The 20,720-nt window shown below is 34.8% G+C and overlaps 2 protein-coding genes and 3 long non-coding RNA genes across 5 annotated transcripts; 2 read left to right on the forward strand and 3 right to left on the reverse strand.

The window, feature by feature from the left end:
- The first annotated feature begins 1 nt into the window (after position 1).
- Positions 2 to 9,747, forward strand: LOC126925239 (D-3-phosphoglycerate dehydrogenase). The gene is made up of 7 exons (XM_050740587.1): positions 2 to 122; positions 1,793 to 1,933; positions 6,975 to 7,126; positions 7,992 to 8,344; positions 8,460 to 8,678; positions 8,768 to 9,205; positions 9,311 to 9,747. The coding sequence occupies exons 2-7, from the start codon at positions 1,799 to 1,801 to the stop codon at positions 9,553 to 9,555; spliced, it is 1,542 nt and encodes a 513-aa protein (XP_050596544.1). The 5' UTR covers positions 2 to 122; positions 1,793 to 1,798; the 3' UTR covers positions 9,556 to 9,747.
- On the reverse strand, positions 5,329 to 5,690 carry LOC126925286 (uncharacterized). Its single transcript, XR_007713862.1, has 2 exons — positions 5,561 to 5,690; positions 5,329 to 5,461 (listed from the first exon to the last, which is right to left on the reverse strand). It is a non-coding gene; the product is annotated as an uncharacterized LOC126925286 (long non-coding RNA).
- On the reverse strand, positions 9,240 to 9,672 carry LOC126925277 (uncharacterized). The gene is made up of 2 exons (XR_007713851.1): positions 9,530 to 9,672; positions 9,240 to 9,448 (listed from the first exon to the last, which is right to left on the reverse strand). It is a non-coding gene; the product is annotated as an uncharacterized LOC126925277 (long non-coding RNA).
- LOC126925261 (uncharacterized) lies at positions 9,703 to 11,935 on the reverse strand. Its single transcript, XM_050740632.1, has 5 exons — positions 11,257 to 11,935; positions 11,072 to 11,180; positions 10,675 to 10,875; positions 10,389 to 10,598; positions 9,703 to 10,312 (listed from the first exon to the last, which is right to left on the reverse strand). The coding sequence occupies exons 1-5, from the start codon at positions 11,406 to 11,408 to the stop codon at positions 10,256 to 10,258; spliced, it is 729 nt and encodes a 242-aa protein (XP_050596589.1). The 5' UTR covers positions 11,409 to 11,935; the 3' UTR covers positions 9,703 to 10,255.
- A 125-nt stretch (positions 11,936 to 12,060) lies between these two features.
- On the forward strand, positions 12,061 to 13,796 carry LOC126925278 (uncharacterized). The gene is made up of 2 exons (XR_007713852.1): positions 12,061 to 12,324; positions 12,399 to 13,796. It is a non-coding gene; the product is annotated as an uncharacterized LOC126925278 (long non-coding RNA).
- The last annotated feature ends 6,924 nt before the right edge of the window (positions 13,797 to 20,720 follow it).

The raw sequence follows: 20,720 nt of genomic DNA on the forward strand, positions 1-20,720 counted from the left end.
ACCCCTATAAGAAGATAAATCTCCAAGGAACAGGCAGTTTACAGTTGAATCGTCAGACGGACAATTTACTTTTTCAACGAATCTTCACACACATTCGAACACACTGAAAGGCGTTCTACAAGGTATGTATCTGTTAATCAAACGGACGTTGCATGCATTGTTTACATGTAACGTCGATCATGCATGAAATGTATATATTTTTTTGTCAGATTCTATATTTCATGTTCCTAGTACCAAATTTTTGTAATCATATAAAAGTGTAATACTACTAAATAATACGAAGATATTCGCACATAAACTTATTTTCCAATAGCACGATTTTTTATCGTTTTCATAGTATACAACTTTTATATTCATACGAAAATAGTATTAAATGACATGATATGTAATATACTTCAATTTAGTTAATTAGTATGTAAATGCTACAATAAATAAAACTATGTGTAAATATATTTTATAGCTACTGTTATATCATCTGTTGAAAAACGATACGCTTATGGAACCAATCGATTCAGACGAACATTTTTCTGGGTTATCAAATACGGATGTTTATATTGTACAGTGTAGCAACTAGTGTAAACACGTTACTTACAGAACATGTCGGCATGATAAGATATTCAAACATATCTTTTAATTGTTTTAAACAGGACCTCGTTTATACTATTATTGAATGCCACCGACCTATAAGTCATGTTGGCGTCACGTGACAGTCCGTGCCGTATAATATGAAATGACCTTTAATATTTACCTCTGGTGATACGTTCTATACTGATAGTTTCCGCGAATGCACAATTTTCTACCTACATTTTCAACGCGGACGTTTACATGTAGTCACTCTCATAACTTTTTAAAACAAGACAACTTTCTTTAAATTGGACCAAAGTCTTGAGTCTTTTTGAAGCGTCAGAAAAATTAATTTACTAGATAACGTGCAAATAACAACTGTCACTGTTCGCAACTTTTCTCTTTGAACCTGTAATGAGGATTTAAATAATATGTCTTGTAGATTTATGTAATTATATTTGTATACGTGTTTAAAATGTTATCGAAAAACGTTAACGTTGGTATGATTTACATATAGTTGAAACTGATGAAAAATCACAGTTTTTCGCGACTTTCGGCTTATAATAAATTATAATGAGACTTGATACAGTTTTTGATACCTGTCGCTTGTTTCTGCATCAATAGATTTCTATATAAAACTGTATATGACCGAGATAAGTCTACAAAACGTATTATTTGAATTTTCATTACAGGCTCAGATAAAAAAAGTTCTAAACAGTGACTTTTACTATTTTTATACGTCATGGAATAAACTAATTCTTCTAACTTGTCAACAAATCTCAAGTTGTTCCGTCCAAATTTAAAAAAGTTTTTCTGTTTTAAAAAGTATGTAAGTAATAACTGTTGGTTAATTCTCACTTCACAGGAATCAAATCCATCGCATTCCGTAACAAGTGGAATTTTACGGGTCTTTCGTAGTTCATGAACAATTTGAATCTAAAAGCGTATCTATCTATATCTAGGTCATTGAAAATTTTCTAGTCCATGAAGTGTATATTATTTTAATCGCACCTAAAAAATTTAGTAAAGAAGAAACATAGGTTATCGACGACTACCGTGACAGTGAACACGTTGACGAACTAAATGAGCACTATTGTACCATTATTTTCCAATTACTCTGTATATCGAACACAAGCTATTGAAATCGTGGAGAACACGAACGTGGGTTAGTTATATCTAATGAAAATCTACATGCCAGAAATACACTCAGAGGTTCTGTCTGTTCAAGGATAACATGTTCAGCACACTCGGAAGCGTTCTCATAAGCGATCCTGTGGACGCGTGTTGCAGCGAACTGCTTGTTCGCCACGGTATTCCGGTCACCACTAAATACAAGCTATCAAAGGAGGAACTAATAAAAGAGCTTCAGGTATACACAATCTTTCATTAATCGAAACTTTCTTCCTTTCTCTTGTTTCCTGTACATAAACGCGATGAAATTGTCACGGTCGTGAGCCCCGTTTTGTGAATGTATTACATGCGTTATATGAGACGTTAAAAATTTTCTTAGCACTGTCATGAGGCAACTGTTCGCAGAATCAATTTTCATTCACCTTCGATTATATTATTGCTTTTTCGTAAATGCAATGTACATTTCTATCTTGCTTCGAATGGAGAAACCGGTTTACGCCATTTCGATTTAGTCTTAACGACGATTAGGCTTAACTGCACTTTCTCCCTATGCTGCGTACACAGTCGACTGCGCACGTTGTAATATGGCGACGCATGCATAAAGATTTCTCGTGACTCAGGTTGTAACAAGATGCGTGAACTAGTATTGATTCTGCTTTTCCTAATTAAGATGTTCTGTCTAGTATGTCCTCATTTTTCAACGTACACAAAATGGAAGAAATATGGTAAATATCAATATCTCAGCCACCTCACCGATTTCGATGATTATTGAATACAACTTTTTTCTACACATGAAACGACTGGATAAAATGACGCTTAATCCAAACCTGATCCGTGCGTTTGTTTGTAGCTTATATAAAGGGAAATTGAGCGAGGCGGCAAACGTGTCGGCTATGCTTGTGACTGTGTCACAGATAGACACATTATTAGCATATTTTTGTTAGATTTGAGTTAGATGCTGTTTTATCCGCCTACCGCGTCGTGTTGTAACGGGAGTACAATTAATTATAGGCAAAATATACTATATCGAACCGGGCAGTTTTTCGCAAATATCTCGGGAACTAAGGCCAAAGGTCAGTTTCATGTGAAGAATAGAGTTGTTCAAAATGTTCATTTCTACAACATATTGAAAAATTCTTGAAATCGGAAAGGTGGGTTAGATAATTACCAAAAATATTTGTACACTATTACTGTGTCGAACTTTTGATGAAATCTTCTCACATAACTACATTTTGAAAGGCAGTAGAATGGAACCAGAAATTAATCAGATCATAGTTCACGTACAATTAATCTGGTGGAAGTAGTACCGTGTAAAATTCACGTCACAATCAGATGCAGCTTATGAATTCCTTATTCGTCGATAAATTTACACAGGGTGTTACGTTGGGCGACACTTTGCCTAGACCAGGCCACACACAATGGGCAAGATGGCAACCAGATATCGGCAGATCCTTCCTGCGTACCTTCAATAGTCTCAAGTACTCTCCATAAATCCCAGGGATTTTCTAGTTAAGGTCCTTCAGACCGAACAAACATTATTTCATTGCATTGTTTTCTAAAGTTTATTATCCACCATGGGTTAACACGGGAAAGTTGCCTTTTCTCACGTATGAGTCCTCCCACTAGCAACTTTATCTCGAGGGCGGTTGGCATCCTTCCTCACCCACCACCATAGCAAATAACCAATTAAAAACGAAGCATATTTCCCTCACTCTTCTAGCCAAAATTGGCATCAACAAATCCGATGATCCCGTGCGCTGGACACACTCATCCTTAGCTTTCCTCCTCCATGACATTATCGCCGAGCTTCACTGACTTTCCATCTTTCAAACAGTCAACATCCTTTTGACCGAGTTTACACCCTTAGATCAGTCACTTACTTGACTCATACATACGCACCAGCGTAACTGGAATAAATTGTGATTTGTAGCTTGTTATATCAGTGTCATATTCTATTTAACTACCCTTATTATCCCAAAAGAAATAAGGGATCGATCATTTCGTAGCGTCGGTTATCTAATCGTAACGGAAACTTACAACTCCTGTTGACGTGCTTCCTCGCCATCGCGTCTCTCCGCGAGTGGTCGAAAGTTCACAGGGTAATTCTCTTCCTAGTTAACTCAGAGAAGGTATCAACGACTACACTCTGACGATAACCGATGTTACAAACACGATTGTGTATACGTGTAATTTGTCATCAAAGAGAGATATGATTGCCATATCCCGGTTGTATCTAAACAAGGGTGTGATTTGCAACACGACTAACGAAATTGAATCATCTAGCAATAGCAAGAGAATCTTCCATCTTAATCGGCGAGCAGAGTCCCATACTGATGTAAAGAATTTTCAAATAGACGTAAAACATGACATTAATGCCGAATTTTCAGTCTTGAGGATTGAGCATCATAATATGTTTATTGGTAGATTACGAATGTTCATACATTTATGCGAAATTTAATATAGCTCAACAGAGTTTAATAATAGCTTGCATTATTGATAATAGCAATAGTATTGGAATAGGTATCAGATTACAAACTACGATGGAACTTCATTTATTCGAACTCGCCGGGGAACAAACATTCATATTCACAGCTAGAGTACGTAAAATCCGAGTTCACATTCAAATAACTGAATTTAATCGCCGAGAGTTGATATAACCCAGATATATCCATCGCTCCTCCAGAAGAACCATTTTCCCAAGTAATTGGTTTTTTCGTACAGGAAGCTTATGACTATTTTTTCAAAAACTTCATAGCAGTATATGTAATGGAAAAAAATTGTGTTAATCGCTAATTATGATGCAGCGAATTTAATCCCCAAATAAAAGAAACGTAAAGTTATTTTATCTAAGTTAAACAAGCCATAAGTAGCGTTTGTAAGGTTTCGTTTCAATAGACTGATTGTGAGTTCCACTTTACGTGATTTCATGAAACTCGAACGTCGATGTTCTATCGAACTATCGCAGACGTATTTGAGCGTGTGTAAACCGCTTTATTCCCGTTCTCGCGTCCCTCTTTCTTTTCTTTGATCTCGATCAATTGCCGCGTACATCGAAGTCGGTGCAACCGGCTAGATCCAGTTCGGTCGACAAACGCGAATACCGGTTTAGCTACACGGGTCGTTGTACTTATCTGTCTCGGCCGAATCCTCTCTCCTATTGTGCGCCCGTAGACGCGCAATTTCCGTGATAGCTCCCCACAGGCCATTATCAATGGCGAATTCCCAAGAGCAACAAAATATTAAAATGTTACATTCTCGACGACTTGCTAATTAATTTAATTACATAATGCGAATTTGATTATTTAAGTTATGGTATCAAAGATATTAAAATATAAATTACAAACAAATTTAGATCTCGTAGAGGAAGGTTGAAAAACATACTTGTGTACTTTTACGCATCCCGAGAAAGGCACCTGAATCCGCCACCGCTTATCACTATTAGGACGAGCGTGAAGAGCGCATTTACAGTGGTTCGCGAAAATATTCGAACGCTTGTCAGAGAATTTTTTTTTCATCGATATATCATGTGCATTATGGGAAATTTTTTGAAATCTCGTTAGCGCACTATAACAGCATAGTTGAGTACGCATAACACCAATTTTTGGGAAAATTAGGGAAGTTTGAAAATGCCAATTTTCTTATCGAAATTATTAAATGATTTATTTACGTTTTTACAGTAGAAGACAGGTACAGTCTGTCGCGTTTATTAATTTTATCAGATTTTTCAAAATAGTAGCTTTTAGCTCTCCACGCACGTAACAGTGACCTGTGTACATATATTCATATAATTAATATAACGTGCATATCGTACCAGTATTATATACAATTCTAAATAATTCTATTTTTATTAAATGAGATAATATACTTTTTGTTAATCTTTATCGCTGTCTGATTTTATAATGGATGCCATGTATCTAACGTGCGATAAACAATAGGTTATCGCAACGATATATGAGCAAGAAAAATGCCCTTTTATTCCCGAGCAGCCAATTGAGTTTGATATGTACTCTGTGTATAGAAGTTGTAGATTTTGCTGTGAATATGTCGGGATCTCGCTTGAAATTGTACTATATTGTTACTTTTCTTGAAATAACGATTTATTCTTACCGGGTCCTACCAAATATTTCAGGCAGTGATATATTTGACAGAAATAATGGATTCAGAAAGCAATATAAACTCGCGTTACTTGAAAAAACAAGATAATAATACATGGCTGCACGAGAATAAAGAAACACTTTGATGCGAATGTGCAAACGGTAGTCGCGCTACCTATTGGGTGTCGCTGGCATATCGCTACGATAATTCGTTATTCGTCGCATGCTACGTACACGCTACGCACACGTTATGAGGCCTGCTGAGATACTCAGCAAAATCTTCACCCTTGAGCTAATAGTTGAGTAAATACTGCGATCGACAGCGGTGACAACGATTAGTAAAAGGTAGGACAGTTTAAAATTCATTCGTTTAGTAAAAATGAAGCTACTTGGAATTGCATGCGATGATAATACTCGGACGATGTGCACGTTATATCAGTTATATAAATCTGTACATAGGTCACTGTTACATGCCCGGGAAAGTAAAAAACGATAATTTTTTTTTTATGTATAAAGCAACATTTCGAAAAATCTGAAAAAATTATCAGTTAATAGACATGATAAGCAGATAGGCATAAGTGTCGTAATTTAATAACTTGAATAAAAATTTTCAGACGCAAGGTCTTGAAAAATTGCCAGATATTTACAGATAAGTAGCGCCATACAGTAAAAGAAATCATGTTTAGGTCAATAACTATCCCAATAATAGGACTAAAATTTTGTCGAAATGGTTTCCCTAGAAAGCTCCTCCCATCGACGTATCGTAAGTTCCATTTGATTTGCCGATACTTTTATCGTGCTTATTGGAAATTACAAAACGTTTATTGCAAACATACACTTAGCGAACAATTGACAATCTTAAACGTACAATTAGCGCTAAAGACGGTCTCGCTATATGTTGTGGCTTGTTGATATAGTGACAACAATTAACCATCCAAGTATTTTGACGGTATTTGCGAAATGTATGCTTCCAATACATTTCTTATAACTTCTATTGTATACATTTTCAAATCCGTTCTAGATTTGACCAACAGTTAAGGTAGCCGTGTCTCATTACAATGCTAATGAAATTTCAAAATGTTTTATATAATAATATAATACGTAAAAAATGTCTAAATGCATACGAATATTTTCTCTAGTCGCTGTAAGTAACGTACTATTCACATAATTATACGTATGAAACAGAATCACGAAGGATTGATCGTGCGATCGGAGACAAAGGTGGTCAACGATGTGTTTGCTAGTTGTCCAAAGCTTCGCGTGGTCGGCCGGGCTGGCACTGGCGTCGATAACATCGATCTTCAAGCTGCCACGAGAAAGGGAGTCATCGTGTTAAAGTATGTCCGCTTTCTCTTTGTTACTGTTCTGTTACTATAACTTCGTTAACTCTCACGATAATTGAACGACAAAAACAATTATTTCAACCATGGATGTTAGTTTTTACATAATAACCCAGGCAAATTAGCCACAAGGAGGATCACTTTGTGTTAAAGATGGTACATACCTGAAATTGCTCGAATTTGTTAAAATCATGTTGAGGAACAAAAACAGAAAACTTCGAACAAGGCTTGCAGATATTGGAAATATCTATCGGATGAAACGTCGCACGTTAAGGTTGGGGCATTTTTTTGCGAATACCTCGAAACCTAAGGCCGAACGACGTGATGGGGAGTAGTAAATATCATAACATGTATAAGGAATAGTAAATACTACTTAACACTGTAAATAACACTTTGCAAAAACTAATAAATATTTAACGACGAAATTTGGCACATTTTTTAAGAATGACATAAGCTAGATTTCCACCAACTCTCAACTTCGTAGATTTAATTTTACAAGAATAATTAACGATTGAAAAACGTTTCATTTCATAGATATTCTTTACATCTACGATATTATCTCTTTCATTCGAAACTTTTTGTCATCTGATTATTACGTTCGTTGAAATATGAAAAAAACTATTCTCAGCAACTTTGGAGATGCAGATAACCAAACCTGTACAAATGCAAAGTGGTAAACATATATAGGATTTATTGTTGAACATAATTTTGTCAAATTCGTGCAATAAAATTTCAGGTGGCACATTATGTTGCGTCCAAGGCTAATTTGACTGGAAATATTAAATATTACAAATAAATATTATAAATTGCTCGGTCAACGATATATTAAATAAAATGCCAAGCAATTATGCATTTTTTTCAGTACACCCGGTGGAAACAGCATCAGCGCTTGCGAGTTGACGTGTGCGTTAATCTCTAGTTTGGCGCGCAACGTTCCTCAGGCGGTTCAGTCGTTGAAAGAAGGACGATGGGACAGAAAATTGTATTCCGGTTTCGAGTTATCCGGAAAAACACTTGCGGTGCTCGGAATGGGTCGAATCGGTCGCGAAGTGACTCGAAGGATGCAAACGTTTGGCATGCGTGTGATCGCCTTTGATCCTCTACTCACGTGCGAAATCGCAAACCAGATTGGTGTGGAGAAGCTCACTTTAGATGAGATATGGCCCATAGCTGATTACATCACCGTACATACGCCGCTTATTCCTCAAACAAGAAGTACTTTGAAATTTTTCTCAGTTATTTTCATTACAGTATCGGAACGAAATATTTGGAAGAAATAATCTATTCGCGTTCTATTAACTAATTTACAAATAGATACACCTTGTTTCAGATCTGATCAACGCTACAACCTTGACAAAGTGTAAAAAGGGAGTACGTATTGTAAACGTGGCTCGCGGTGGTATCGTGGACGAAGAAGCATTGCTGAATGCATTGAAGTCGGGTCACTGCGCTGGAGCAGCTTTGGACGTCTTTATTGAAGAACCACCGAAAAACCCTATCACTCTTGAATTAATCGCACATCCCAAGGTCATCGCTACTCCTCATTTAGGTAACAACCTTTTTCAATGATATTTTTCAAATAACTGTTATCTTTTATCTTTACCCGTAACTTCGTTGTAACTCAATTTTGACTTACAGGAGCAAGTACCGAGGAAGCTCAGCAGCGAGTGGCCGAAGAGATAGCCCAGCAGTTTATAGCATTATCTGGTAAATCGACAGAATATGCAGTTACCGGAATTGTAAATGCACCAATGTTGCACGCTGCCATGTCAGACGAGAATGCATCGTGGATCGAACTGTCGAAAAAGTTGGGTCAACTGATCGGTCGGTTCTTGAAGGGGAAACTGAATACAATTGTACATAGTCAAACAGTTGGTAATGTTAGCATGCGAGAAAAAGTATTCGTCCACACAGCCGTTCTCGTTGGAATTTTATCAGGGCAAACAAAGAACGGTTTGAATTTGATAAGTGCACCTATATTAGCCGAGGACATAGGCATTGATGTTAAAAGAAGCCACAAAGAGTCGACTGATGGGGAAGCAATCGTCGTTGAAGCTGAAGGTCATCAGATCAAAGGTAAGATGAGAATAAAACACTTTTTATCAATGTATTATCATTCTTGACGTTCTCAGTATATTTATTTCTACCGTTTTGGTCCATTTCTCTCTCAATTTTATCCAGGAACGGTCCGTAACAATGAACCACTGTTGCTCTCGCTGAATGATGCACAATTCGGCAATGGAATCGCTCTAGGGAACTACGTCTCCTTATATCAAACCAACAACGTCCAAGATCTGGCAAAAATTGTGAACGCTTTCTCTACAAAAGGCATCAACGTTTGCAACTTGAACGCTAGCGGAAGCTGGATGGTGATTCAAACCGATCAAGAAGTTTCCGTACGTGTTGACAGCATCGAATCCTTCTGAAGCCCAAGTTGTTCAATTAAGAGAAAAGCGCAGTATTTTGAAACTCGGTATGACTCAGTTTCACGCAAATCGAGTTACATTTTTGTTACATCAATATGTAGATTAATTATATCTATGCAGATATAAGGGTAATACAATGTTCGACTGTGTTCGATGTATTATTTATTGCTCCAATTGAAAATGTAGGAAAAAGAAACACAAATGAGTTGTGTTTCTGGTGAATACACCTGTACTATGATCACATGTAATTAAACATCTTTATAAATCTTACATACGTACACATGTATTGAAAACTAAAAATATACAAAAATATATATATATATATATGTATGCGTGCGTACGTGCATTTGTGTATGTGTATACGTTATATGTATACATACAAGTATTTATATTTTTATATTGCTAGTATTCATTAATAAAATATTACATGTATCACAAAATTACCAGCATTTACAACAATCTTCGCGCGCATTATTTCTCATGCGATAAACACAATACATCCACACACATATGTGCCAAGATGACATGAGAAATGTATATACCTTAGAAAATACAATCATTGACAATTCTACACCAGTGAACTAAAAAATTATTTACCTGTCCGTTTACTAACTAAGCCAATTAAATACTTTCTCCAATAATCTATTGAATTTTCATTGCATTTGAAACATACTAAAATATAATCTTAGAAAATGTAAATTTATATTCTTTCGTAGCTATCTAGACGACAACAGTTAAAAGTGAAGGTGATTCCATCCTGTAAATATAATATCAAATTGTTTGCAAGGGTAAACAAATGAAGAAAAACCTGAATCATGTCTTAATTAACTTACTTTAACGAGTGAAGGAAGACTTTGCCAGAAGCTATGATTAGGCATCATTTCCCAACCTGTTGCGCCCCTCAAGAACTTCAAAGTTAGTGCTCCACCAATAAAGTATATTCCAGAAATCACAAAGAGATAAATGAGTAATGTAGAACCAATGGAAAGGCCCTTAGAGTGCATCAATGTTTTACAAGCATAAGTAGACGTTAAGAGTAGATGCTGAAACAAAAACGCAAGAGTTTAAGAGAATCAAGAGAAACACCTGTTTATTCCTTTTAAAATATTTGAAACTTACATATTCTTTAAGAGTGTTATTGATAGATTCCACGTACAAGTGTGTTTCACATGAACTACAACATGACAGGGCTATTGTTGTTGTGTAGTTCTTATGATGAAACATGAAAATAGGTGGTTTCGAATCGTCACTCTCTATAATTATCTTTGTTTCCTCTGCTTTACCCAGCACAAAAGTATTGTTGTTGCATGTGGCACACAACTGGAATCATGATAGTAGTGTGTCATTACATATTACAATATCAATGAATTTTCACAATGTTTTGTACAATATGTTCATAAAAGCTTTCTAAAAATATTCAAATACTATCGTGAATCGTTGTACGTTGAATGACATCGATAATAGAATTAGAGCAAACGAGAAAATTCCATAGCATATTAATTAAACATTTCCTTACAGAAGCACCATCTCCTTTGTGACATTCGCTTGTTTGATTGTTCGACAGTGGCTTATTTGTACAAGGATGGAAGAAGAAAGCGCAATCCTGTTCGGTACTATTTATAGACCTAAAAGGAAAGATTTCTTTTCGGATAAAAATTAACGAGCAAAATATGAAGAGGTTAGGATATTTGATCCACCGACCTTGAATTAACCAGCGGCATCAAACTGTACCCTTGCCAGTTTGGAAACATGCACGAACAACCCGTTAATTGTCTACATTCTGAAGAAGTTTGCTCGCAAAAAATTATTAAAAGTGATGCAAACACAAACAAAATCTCATTTTTCTTGATCATTTTTGACAAGGCTGATCTACGCGTAACTGCACCGCTATTAGTCAAAACATTGCTACACTCGGTGTCACTAACACTAACCTCTTCGTATTAGCCAATAATACAAAACATATTTTAAACAAAATAAATGATTCCATGTATCATCCGATCGACTAATCTAAGAACAATTTGAATAAAGGCGCGATGGGGACACTATTAATTTTCATAAGCAATTCTAAAATTATCTTTCCTCTTGGTGGCATGTTCATAATTAGCGATTATTTCTGCACTATACAACGATCATGATCATTTCGTTACAAGATTTCAAGGTCATCAACATTTTTTTAAATTGTACCCTATATTTATTTTCCAATATATTTATATATTGTGAAGATAAATTCAACGACTTTAATAACCTTAATAATGATTAATCAACAGATGGTAAAATTAAAAAAGCAATGTAGCAAGAAATTAACTGAAATTAGTCTTATTTCTGTGATTCTGAAGGAGAGATTAGTAGGGATATTGTCAGGCAAAATCCTGTCAAAAAATGTACACTGAGAATAAGGACCTCTCGTGGTCAACGGCTGCATTATCAACACACCTCGTCTCCAGCGCTCTTGGTGGGAGAAACGAGCATAGGTTAGATAAGAGGGGAAATGTGTGATCATGCAATCCTGACAAGATTAGGGTATACTGTGCGACGAAGAAAGATATATAAATTAGTTCCATTTTTTCACTGTTTCTTTTGCAATCGTATATCATCTTAATTAGATCCTGAACTTTGTTCCTATATTCCATTTAAACATCAAAAGAGATAAATAAACGTTTGCAAATTCTGTTCAGTAAATAAAACCACTAACGTGATATTTGTTAAATAATTTCAGTAATTTCTGTGGAATCAAATAAATTTATCTTTTATTAATATTATTCAGAAAAGGTTATAATATTCTTAGATTTAATTTATTATATTATAAGACAGGTTAAACTAATATTATCTTCTATGTGTTACAGGATTGCTTTTGGTGCAACATCAGGAATCCTCAACCTTTCTGAGAATTTCGAAGAGATTCAGTTACGTCTTATTGTTACGTTCTATTTAGTTGACGACGAGAAGGTAGCGTTAACTGACATTTAATGCAACTGGCAATAAGTTCCACTTTCGACTAACCTGCTATGTGCGGGAACACTAGCACGGGAGAGGATTAAAGTTGTTCCAAAGTAAATTAACAATATGTAATGATTTATTCAAACCTTTCTCGATTTCGATATTGACAATTGACTAACAGACTGACGGATATAAAATTTTTCGGTTGACAAAATGGTAATTCTTTGCTTGACATAATGATGATTCTTCGATTGACAAAATGATAACTAACTCTTCAACTCTTATTCGGTTGATGAAGGGTAATTAATTATTGATTTCTCTGAGTCGCTACATTTATTTATATCTGTCGGAGATGAAGAAACGTCGGGGTCTTTCTTTTGAAAATGTTTGGGAAGATCCCCAACGTTTGTTCAAACTGCCGACTTTGTTTACAATTTAAATTGTCTTACTATCGTTATAAAAACATAGTTAGATAAGTTTTCGCAAGATATAGCTTTTAACAGCTTTACACCTTTCATTTCAAATACTGTAAACATGGTTTCAAATAAACGTTTTAAATTACCTTGATTTGAAAGAAATTATCAATTTTACTTTCGCGCTACGGATAGTGCGGAGCGCGGGACGTGACACTTATACTATTTTATTCTTTTAATACTTACCAAACCCTTTCTCAAACTCTTTCCTCATTTTTGATAACTTATTCCTTAAACTAATGAGAGTTGGAAAGTATTTAAGGATATGGATAATGGGAGGATTTTAAATTAACTAGTGATTAAACACTTTGTCCATTTGCAAAATAAGGTCGTTTTATTCAATCGAATGTGCAAGTTTACAATAATCGTACAACTTTACATACAATTCATAATTTTCTGTATAATAATTTGTGTAACTGAGTGATTTTATTCATAACGTTTCATCGTCATGGTATCCTCGAAGAAAAGTGTTAATTCTTTGTCTTTCAGGCGTTTCTTTTCGATGTGTAAGAATTCAAATTAAAGCTTAATTAAATTTCAAATTATATCGTAGGTAATTATAGATATCTCCAGACAGGGTTATGAATAAATAACTGGTATGTTCACATGTAGGACAACCTTTATTATTTAATACAGTACTAATTATAACATAATACTACGCATTATTACAATATTAGTATTATTATATTGGTTGTAATCTGAGATTTTCTTCTTAATGGTGTTTTTTGCGGCGTGGGTGCGTGCGTGCCGTTGCGTGCATGCGTGTACGCGCGCGCACTTGTGTGTACGTATCTATATATGATAGTTTTCATACAAATAAACAAATAAATACATACGTATGTATGAACTATATACATATACATATACATATACATATTTATTCGTTTATTCGTAATACCCCTACACTTAGTGCATTACATGTACACGTATGTATGTGTTTATATGTATACATATATGATATTTATTATACCCTTGTATTATTACGCGGTACATGAATTCATATCTTATCTCTTATAATCTTATAAATCTAATTCGAATACATATAGTGTATATAGATATATATATAGATATATATTTATATATCATCAGGATGGTATAAATAATATTGTATTTCATAAAAGCACTTTTTGTTGCTTATAATATTATTGTTTTTTTTTCTTCTTTAATTATCGCATCGCTTTTTCCCCCACATATTTCCCCTAACGCTCTTTCTTTCTTTCACTTCGTTTCTTTTTTCTTCTACTATACGCGACATCCGTAAAGGAATTTTCTTGCTTTTTTTTTTTTACATTCTTAAAAGAGGTTTACGTCTTTCTTTCTTTCGGCTTTCTTACTAGCTTCGGAAGGAAAACTTAAGACACATTACGAACTACAGATATCGAGAATCTTCTTTTTTTTTCATCTTACATCTTCTTCCTCGTCTTCTCCTTTTTCTTTAAATACTAGACAATCGTTTTCGCGTTGTATGATCGCTCCTTTCTCATCAATCTCTTTCGAATATCGGCCGATATCACGCAAACCCCCGTTCCCGCCCCTGTCCCCACCCTCGCCCGAGATGTCGGTGAGAAATTCCTTTCGTGCAGTTCGCTAGTTCTAGCCGTTGATTTGTTTTTTTGCTTTTTAATTTTTTTGTTATTTTATTCTTCGTTCATTCGCTCGCACGCACACACACACAGACACACACACGTTACAGGCAGACGTGTGTGCGCGCGAGTCCAGCGCTATGCAAGTGTGGTACTTTGGAAGACTATCATATAACTCACAATGTTCTCCTAATCCATGACCATTTATTCTATTGCATTTTTAGAAACGACCGCATGCGTCATAAGGAAAGTTTGTTGCAATCGGACTGCGAATATTTATAGAAATTTGTATTTCTATAAGTAGAACGAACAAAATCTTGATGAAAGAAACTGTAAGCGAAGAATTGTTTCTATTGGGATATTGTTACACCGTAGTGTAATTTGTATCGTAACGATAACGTATCCGGCAGAGACAAGCAAGTTAAGTGACTATAAATAAGCGTGTCTGTTCGATGTTGGGTTGTTGGGACGTTTGAAATATGCGTTTCTCAGACACATTTTAAAAGATTTTCTGAATTTTATGAACTGTCAACTAACTAACTTGCCATACGGACGTATGAAAATTCGCAGTCTAATTGCAACGTTGAATACGATAGAGGCGATAAAAGGAGGAAATGTTGTGAAGAGTAAACTTAAACGCTACGGCGGAAAAAAGGAGAAGTGGTAGAGATAAAGAAGCGATAAGAAGATACAAAATTGACGAAATAGATTTGCACAATAGAAGAAGTGATCAAAGAGGTTAGAAGAAAATTGTTTGCTACGTATGACATCCTTCCAGGACACTACACCGGCATAGTAACGAGTACAGAGTGTCCTACAAGGTATGGCATATGCGGCAAATGAAAGATAGGAAATACGGTTTAATCGAAACAAGAAATACGAGCTTATCGATGCCCTTACCTAATCTCTACTATTATTAGTTTACTTTATTTGCTTGCTCTTCCTTTTATCGAATCAGTTTTTAATTTGCAAAAGATTTGCTCCATGTTCGAATGGCCCGGGAGAATTACACGCGTTTTCCAATAAGTTACGCAGTTCGTTCGTTTTCGTTTTATTTTACTTTTTTTTCATTATCTTTTTTCTAGCAATTAATTGTACCGCCATTAAAAAATATCTGATATTTGTCTCTTAATGATTTATAAACTTTAAACCAGAGAATGCTCGTGTCACTTTAGAGTTAGTTTATAGAAATTACGTTCGCATTTTTTTATATCCTTTGGATAGATATTAAACACTTTTTTTTTGTTCTCTCAGATACATCATACCTTATGAAACACATTTATGCTTTCGCCCTTACCCGCTTCAATAAATATCTCCGTATGTGTTACTCCCTCGCAATCGTCCTCCTCAATTGTTATTTTTTTTTATTTATTTATTTTTCTTTTTTGTTTGGCTGGTCCACTAACATTCCTAGAAAAAATACTCTCTGCAGTCCTCTATGTTTATAAGCTAAGATTTTTTTTTTGTTCCTCTATTTTCTGTTTTTGGTTTCCCGTCGTTCTTCTATTTCGTTTTCCTTCGTTCCTTCGTCAAAACTGTCCATTCACTTATCCCACGTTTTAACTTTATCTTTCCCCGATTTTTAATACTTTTAAGAACACCTTCTCCCCGTTCTCCGTCTTACGTACATATGAAACCTCGCAATAGGTTCGTGCAAGCTACTTGCAACCACTTCAAACAAAGAACGTAACGCGATTACGGTACCTGAATTTTAATCGCTACCGTGCGATCGAATCACATTGATCGTTCGTATTTCCGCGATTTACACACGCGATACTGTGTATGTATATTGACGGTCATTATACATCGTAATCGAGATACACGCGGTGAAACGTTAACTAACCTCGTACACGATTTGTCGTTCGACTAGTTTGCAAGAAAGCGAAGGGAGAAAAGCTTACAACTGATGGTTAGTTTGATTATAATAAGATTACAAATTATCTAGTATCACAAACATCGTTATAGATCGCAAAAATGCCCGTGGATAAACGAATCGAGCCGATTGGAAGGAAATAATCCAATTCGTCAAATGAACTCCTGCTTATACAGGCCGTCCCAGAACCTGCGAGCATAGCTTCACTGGTGGAACACCCTGTATGTATGTTTATACGATATAAACGCGTAGCTTTCTCGTATCGCGAGAGAGGAAGAAGGGAAGGAGGAAACATGAAATACAATATTTCTTCTATCGAGACGTATCTTGGAATCACACTCGCAGCTTACCCTTCGCGATGATTAATTACAGTTCCATTACTTGAACGTTTAGATCGATCATTATACGGTAGAACTTCATTTATCTCAAAGAGATTTCAATTAATGTGACTCATTAACTGGACTTTAGCTGCTTGAATTTACTTAGTCGAACGTGAGCTCCTGTTATGTGAACGGAAAATAACAAGTAGTTGGTGAGCTCTTGATATTACGTCAACTCCAATTATACATATAAACTGCTGTTTGTTCTCTAAGTGCGAATAAATGGAGTTCCACTGTATATTGATTTGATGAGTGGAGGATCAGTGTTATAAATATAATATGGAATAATCATAAATGGTTCGATCAACCAAGAAAAGCCAGAGCAGTTGAATCCTATAATACTCGTAAATCGTGGATAAAATAATATTTACTTATTACTTGTTACTTCAATGAAACTTTCCTTTTCTTAATGAAATGTACATTGCCGTTAAAATGTCAAAATCGTATTTGAACATTTGGTTATCTTTCACAAGATGTATTTTAATGATATTGAATTACCATATACATATGTATTTAAAGTTTATACTAGTAAAATTTACGTTTTACAAATTTATATGGAATTCTACAGCATAAAATCTGATCTTTGCTGTCAATATTTTCGTTCATCGGTGTACACGGAAACAGCATATGTTACAGGAATATAATAATTTTCAAAGAGAATCGTATGAATTAACACGTTGACTGCCACGACACCTGTATTCGGATGTCAGCAAAGTTTCTGGTCGGGCCGCGTAACCCATATTCGAGTGTCGCTTATTTGACTACTTGCGAAGAATCGTCGTAGGTATTTGAAAAGATATCCCATAATAATAAAACTGTTGAATTGTTATGAAAGTAATTCGAAAATGGTTTATTAAAAAAATTATTTAGAATGTAAAACTTTAAAACATTCTATACATAACTGAGGTTGGTCGGGACAATTTTGGCAATAAGTTGTTGTTTTCTTCAAATTCTTTTGTGCCTTTGTTCGGTCCATTCGACGTCCTTTATTTGCATAACATAGTTTGCATGCGCGTCTAATGCTTCTTCCGGAATCATTTTTCCGAACGGCGATATTATGCCGACTTCGTCGAAGACAAGGATTTTTTGTATTTTCAGACAACCCTAATAATCTTGCAACTAATAATTGTCGAAATATTCTAATATTTATATTCTTGCTTGCTGCAATTTTGTAAACCGTCAAAGCGTTTACAACAGAAATTCCCAGATGGAGTTGGAACGCCAAGTTTACCGTACCGTTTGATTCCTTTTCTAATTGTGGTGGCATAAAACTCCATTTGGTTGGAATAATGTATACCACACTTTCCTTCATTATTTTCAACAACAGCTAGTGATTTTAATGTTGCGAACAAACGAAACGAAAGATCATTCTTGAGATCACCACATGAGCGACTCGCATTATTAAAATATCGATAGGAACATCTAGCAGAGAACGCTTGGTACTGCTGCACGCGTGCACTGCTATCTGACGGAGATTTCTTTGAAAACACGCGTGGCAGTCAACGCGTTAAGGGAAACTTGAAACAATTAGCGAGTAAATTCCAATTAAATTGTGATAATTAAATAATTTAAGCGGGAATCATGTTTATTTGTATTCCTGTGATCATTCACGAACCTTGAACCCCTCAACCATCTATTAATACACGAACAATACGAAAAAGAGAATTTTAGAAAAAAATACTTATCTTAATTAAAATTCGAATAAGCGTTTAAAATATGTTAGAAAAAACTATAGAACGTAGATCAATATTCTTCAGTGATAATCAAGATAAAGAGATCATTTTTCGTGTCTTTAATATTTTCAAATAATTTCTGACTTCAGAATAATATTTGAAAGAAAAGAGCGAATAAAGAAATAAAGATAACCTGTCGTCGTAATAGTCTTTTGAAGTATCATATCTTCTTTTTCCTTTTCAAACACATTGGGATTCGTTGAAATATAAAAGTCGGGCAGTTAAACGAATGATTATTTTTATTCTATTTACCTCTAATCGCGATCAGTATAATCGATATTAAAGCGATGATTGGAATCCTTAGACTTTAGAGTTCCGAACAAGCGAACAAAATGAAATTTTAAACAAGTATCAAGTACCCTGTACAATCGTTAGTCGTTAGTTACGTATAGATATTTAACGTTATCTCCAATGATACTGAAAGTCTTCTTTGATTCGTTAGTTTTCGAAAACGAATATATTCGGTAAAATCACGAAACAAACATCAAGGATCTTCGAATTCGAAAAAACAACTCGTAGAATACACAGAATGAAACTGTAACTGTAATAGTTATCAGGGAAAAAGATTGCCCTCCTTGTCGAGAGCTATGAAATTGAACAAGGGACACGATTCTACTAATCGAACTGTGGTTTTCACCTCTTCATCAGAGAAATGCTGTCAAGCAGGAAAGTCTAAAAAAATATTTATATTCGCAGTTTATTATTAATCTGCTCTCACTCAGTCTCAAATTTTGGAGATGAATTATTACCTCCACGACTATGGAAAAATATAATTGTAAATTCAATGATAAGTTCTTATTGTAAGAGATGTTTTTTCATAGATAGACTGCGGATTTTTTTGTGTTTATAGGAAATTTGTAAGTGCAAAATTGCACAAAATAAACGTGATATGAAAAAATATGTAAAATATCCAAAGTATAATACTTTCTATGATACTTGGTAGGTAAAATAATCTTTTACCGAGATTCTAATTTTTTAGTTATATCCCCAAAATTGTGAATTTACGTAAAAATCCGCTATCTACTTATAGTCTTTTAATTGTTACGTAGTTTGATAATGACACATGGGTAAAAAAATTAAAAATGTCAAATTTTTCATCGACACCTTCGATACGTCAACTGTATGCTTCATAGAAAGAGCGTCTTTTTAGTTAAAAAAATAATGCATTCAGTCGATATTACGGCACTTCTGATGATTTTTCTATTATGTTCTAGTTTGATCTCGCGTGTGATTGTATTTAAAAATCGATAGTTCAACTGAGATACAGTTTTCGTTGAAACAAATTTCACACTCTTCCAAGAAGACGAGAATTTATTCGTTGGAAATAAGCATCATTATCATAGCAAACGTATAATATTACTATATTAAAATTGAGTACATACACAGCTGTTCATAAATGTTAAGACATTTACAGAATATCAGATAAATATAGAAAGTTATTATTAAGAAATTATTGATTTTTCATGTTCAATTAATTAATTATGTAACTAATACTATTATATTATTAATCAATGAAACAATAAATATATTTCTTTCAAGTAAAACTGATCTTGAATTTTAGAGAATTACATGTTTCCTGTCATTATTATTGCTTGTGCATTTCGAGATACCTAACCTCCTAAAATGAACTATTTACGCTAGTTTGATGTCTTTTCGAAATTCCAAGATATCACACGATTTACGTCGATCGTAAATAAAAGTCACGACAAGTAGAAAAGACGTTCGCCGTTTTCTTCTTTTGATTATTATTGTTCCCTGCTATATTGGCACTTGATATATAGTCACAATAAAGAGTGTAAAATCACAGAAGGAAACAAATCGCGGGACAATGCGTTGTGATGAAGATCGTAAGGACGGTTCAACAGTTTGGGAAGAATTGAAATTTATGATGGATTAAGTCGAATCGTGTCCCTTGCCATTCTTTTAATACCTTACTTTGTATTGAAACACACAGAGCAAATATACGTTTCTTTGATATTTTTCCCTCGATGTTGGCAAAGCAAAATCTTCCTTGTTATTTTACGTTCTGATTGTTGCTCAAATGACGCCAAGTTACAATGAATGCTACCCACTTGGAAAAAATATTTAAATAGTATCGATTCTTTATGATTTTTCTAAAGTAAGGCCTAACGGTGTAGGTACAGTGGTCACAGACGCGCACACACTTTCAAATACCGTTTCACAAT

The sequence above is a fragment of the Bombus affinis genome, chromosome 16 (assembly GCF_024516045.1).
Source record: "Bombus affinis isolate iyBomAffi1 chromosome 16, iyBomAffi1.2, whole genome shotgun sequence".
NCBI lineage: Eukaryota > Metazoa > Arthropoda > Insecta > Hymenoptera > Apidae > Bombus > Bombus affinis.

Coding starts and splice junctions, on each gene's coding strand:
- LOC126925261 (XM_050740632.1), bottom strand. CDS start 11,408: ATGATCAAGAAAAATGAGATTTTGTTTGTGTTTGCATCACTTTTAATA. Junction 11,181..11,256: donor ATGCCGCTGGTTAATTCAAG/GTCGGTGGATCA, acceptor CTTTCCTTTTAG/GTCTATAAATAGTACCGAAC. Junction 10,313..10,388: donor GTCTTCCTTCACTCGTTAAA/GTAAGTTAATTA, acceptor TTATATTTACAG/GATGGAATCACCTTCACTTT.
- LOC126925239 (XM_050740587.1), top strand. CDS start 1,799: ATGTTCAGCACACTCGGAAGCGTTCTCATAAGCGATCCTGTGGACGCG. Junction 8,345..8,459: donor GCTTATTCCTCAAACAAGAA/GTACTTTGAAAT, acceptor ACCTTGTTTCAG/ATCTGATCAACGCTACAACC. Junction 9,206..9,310: donor TGAAGGTCATCAGATCAAAG/GTAAGATGAGAA, acceptor AATTTTATCCAG/GAACGGTCCGTAACAATGAA.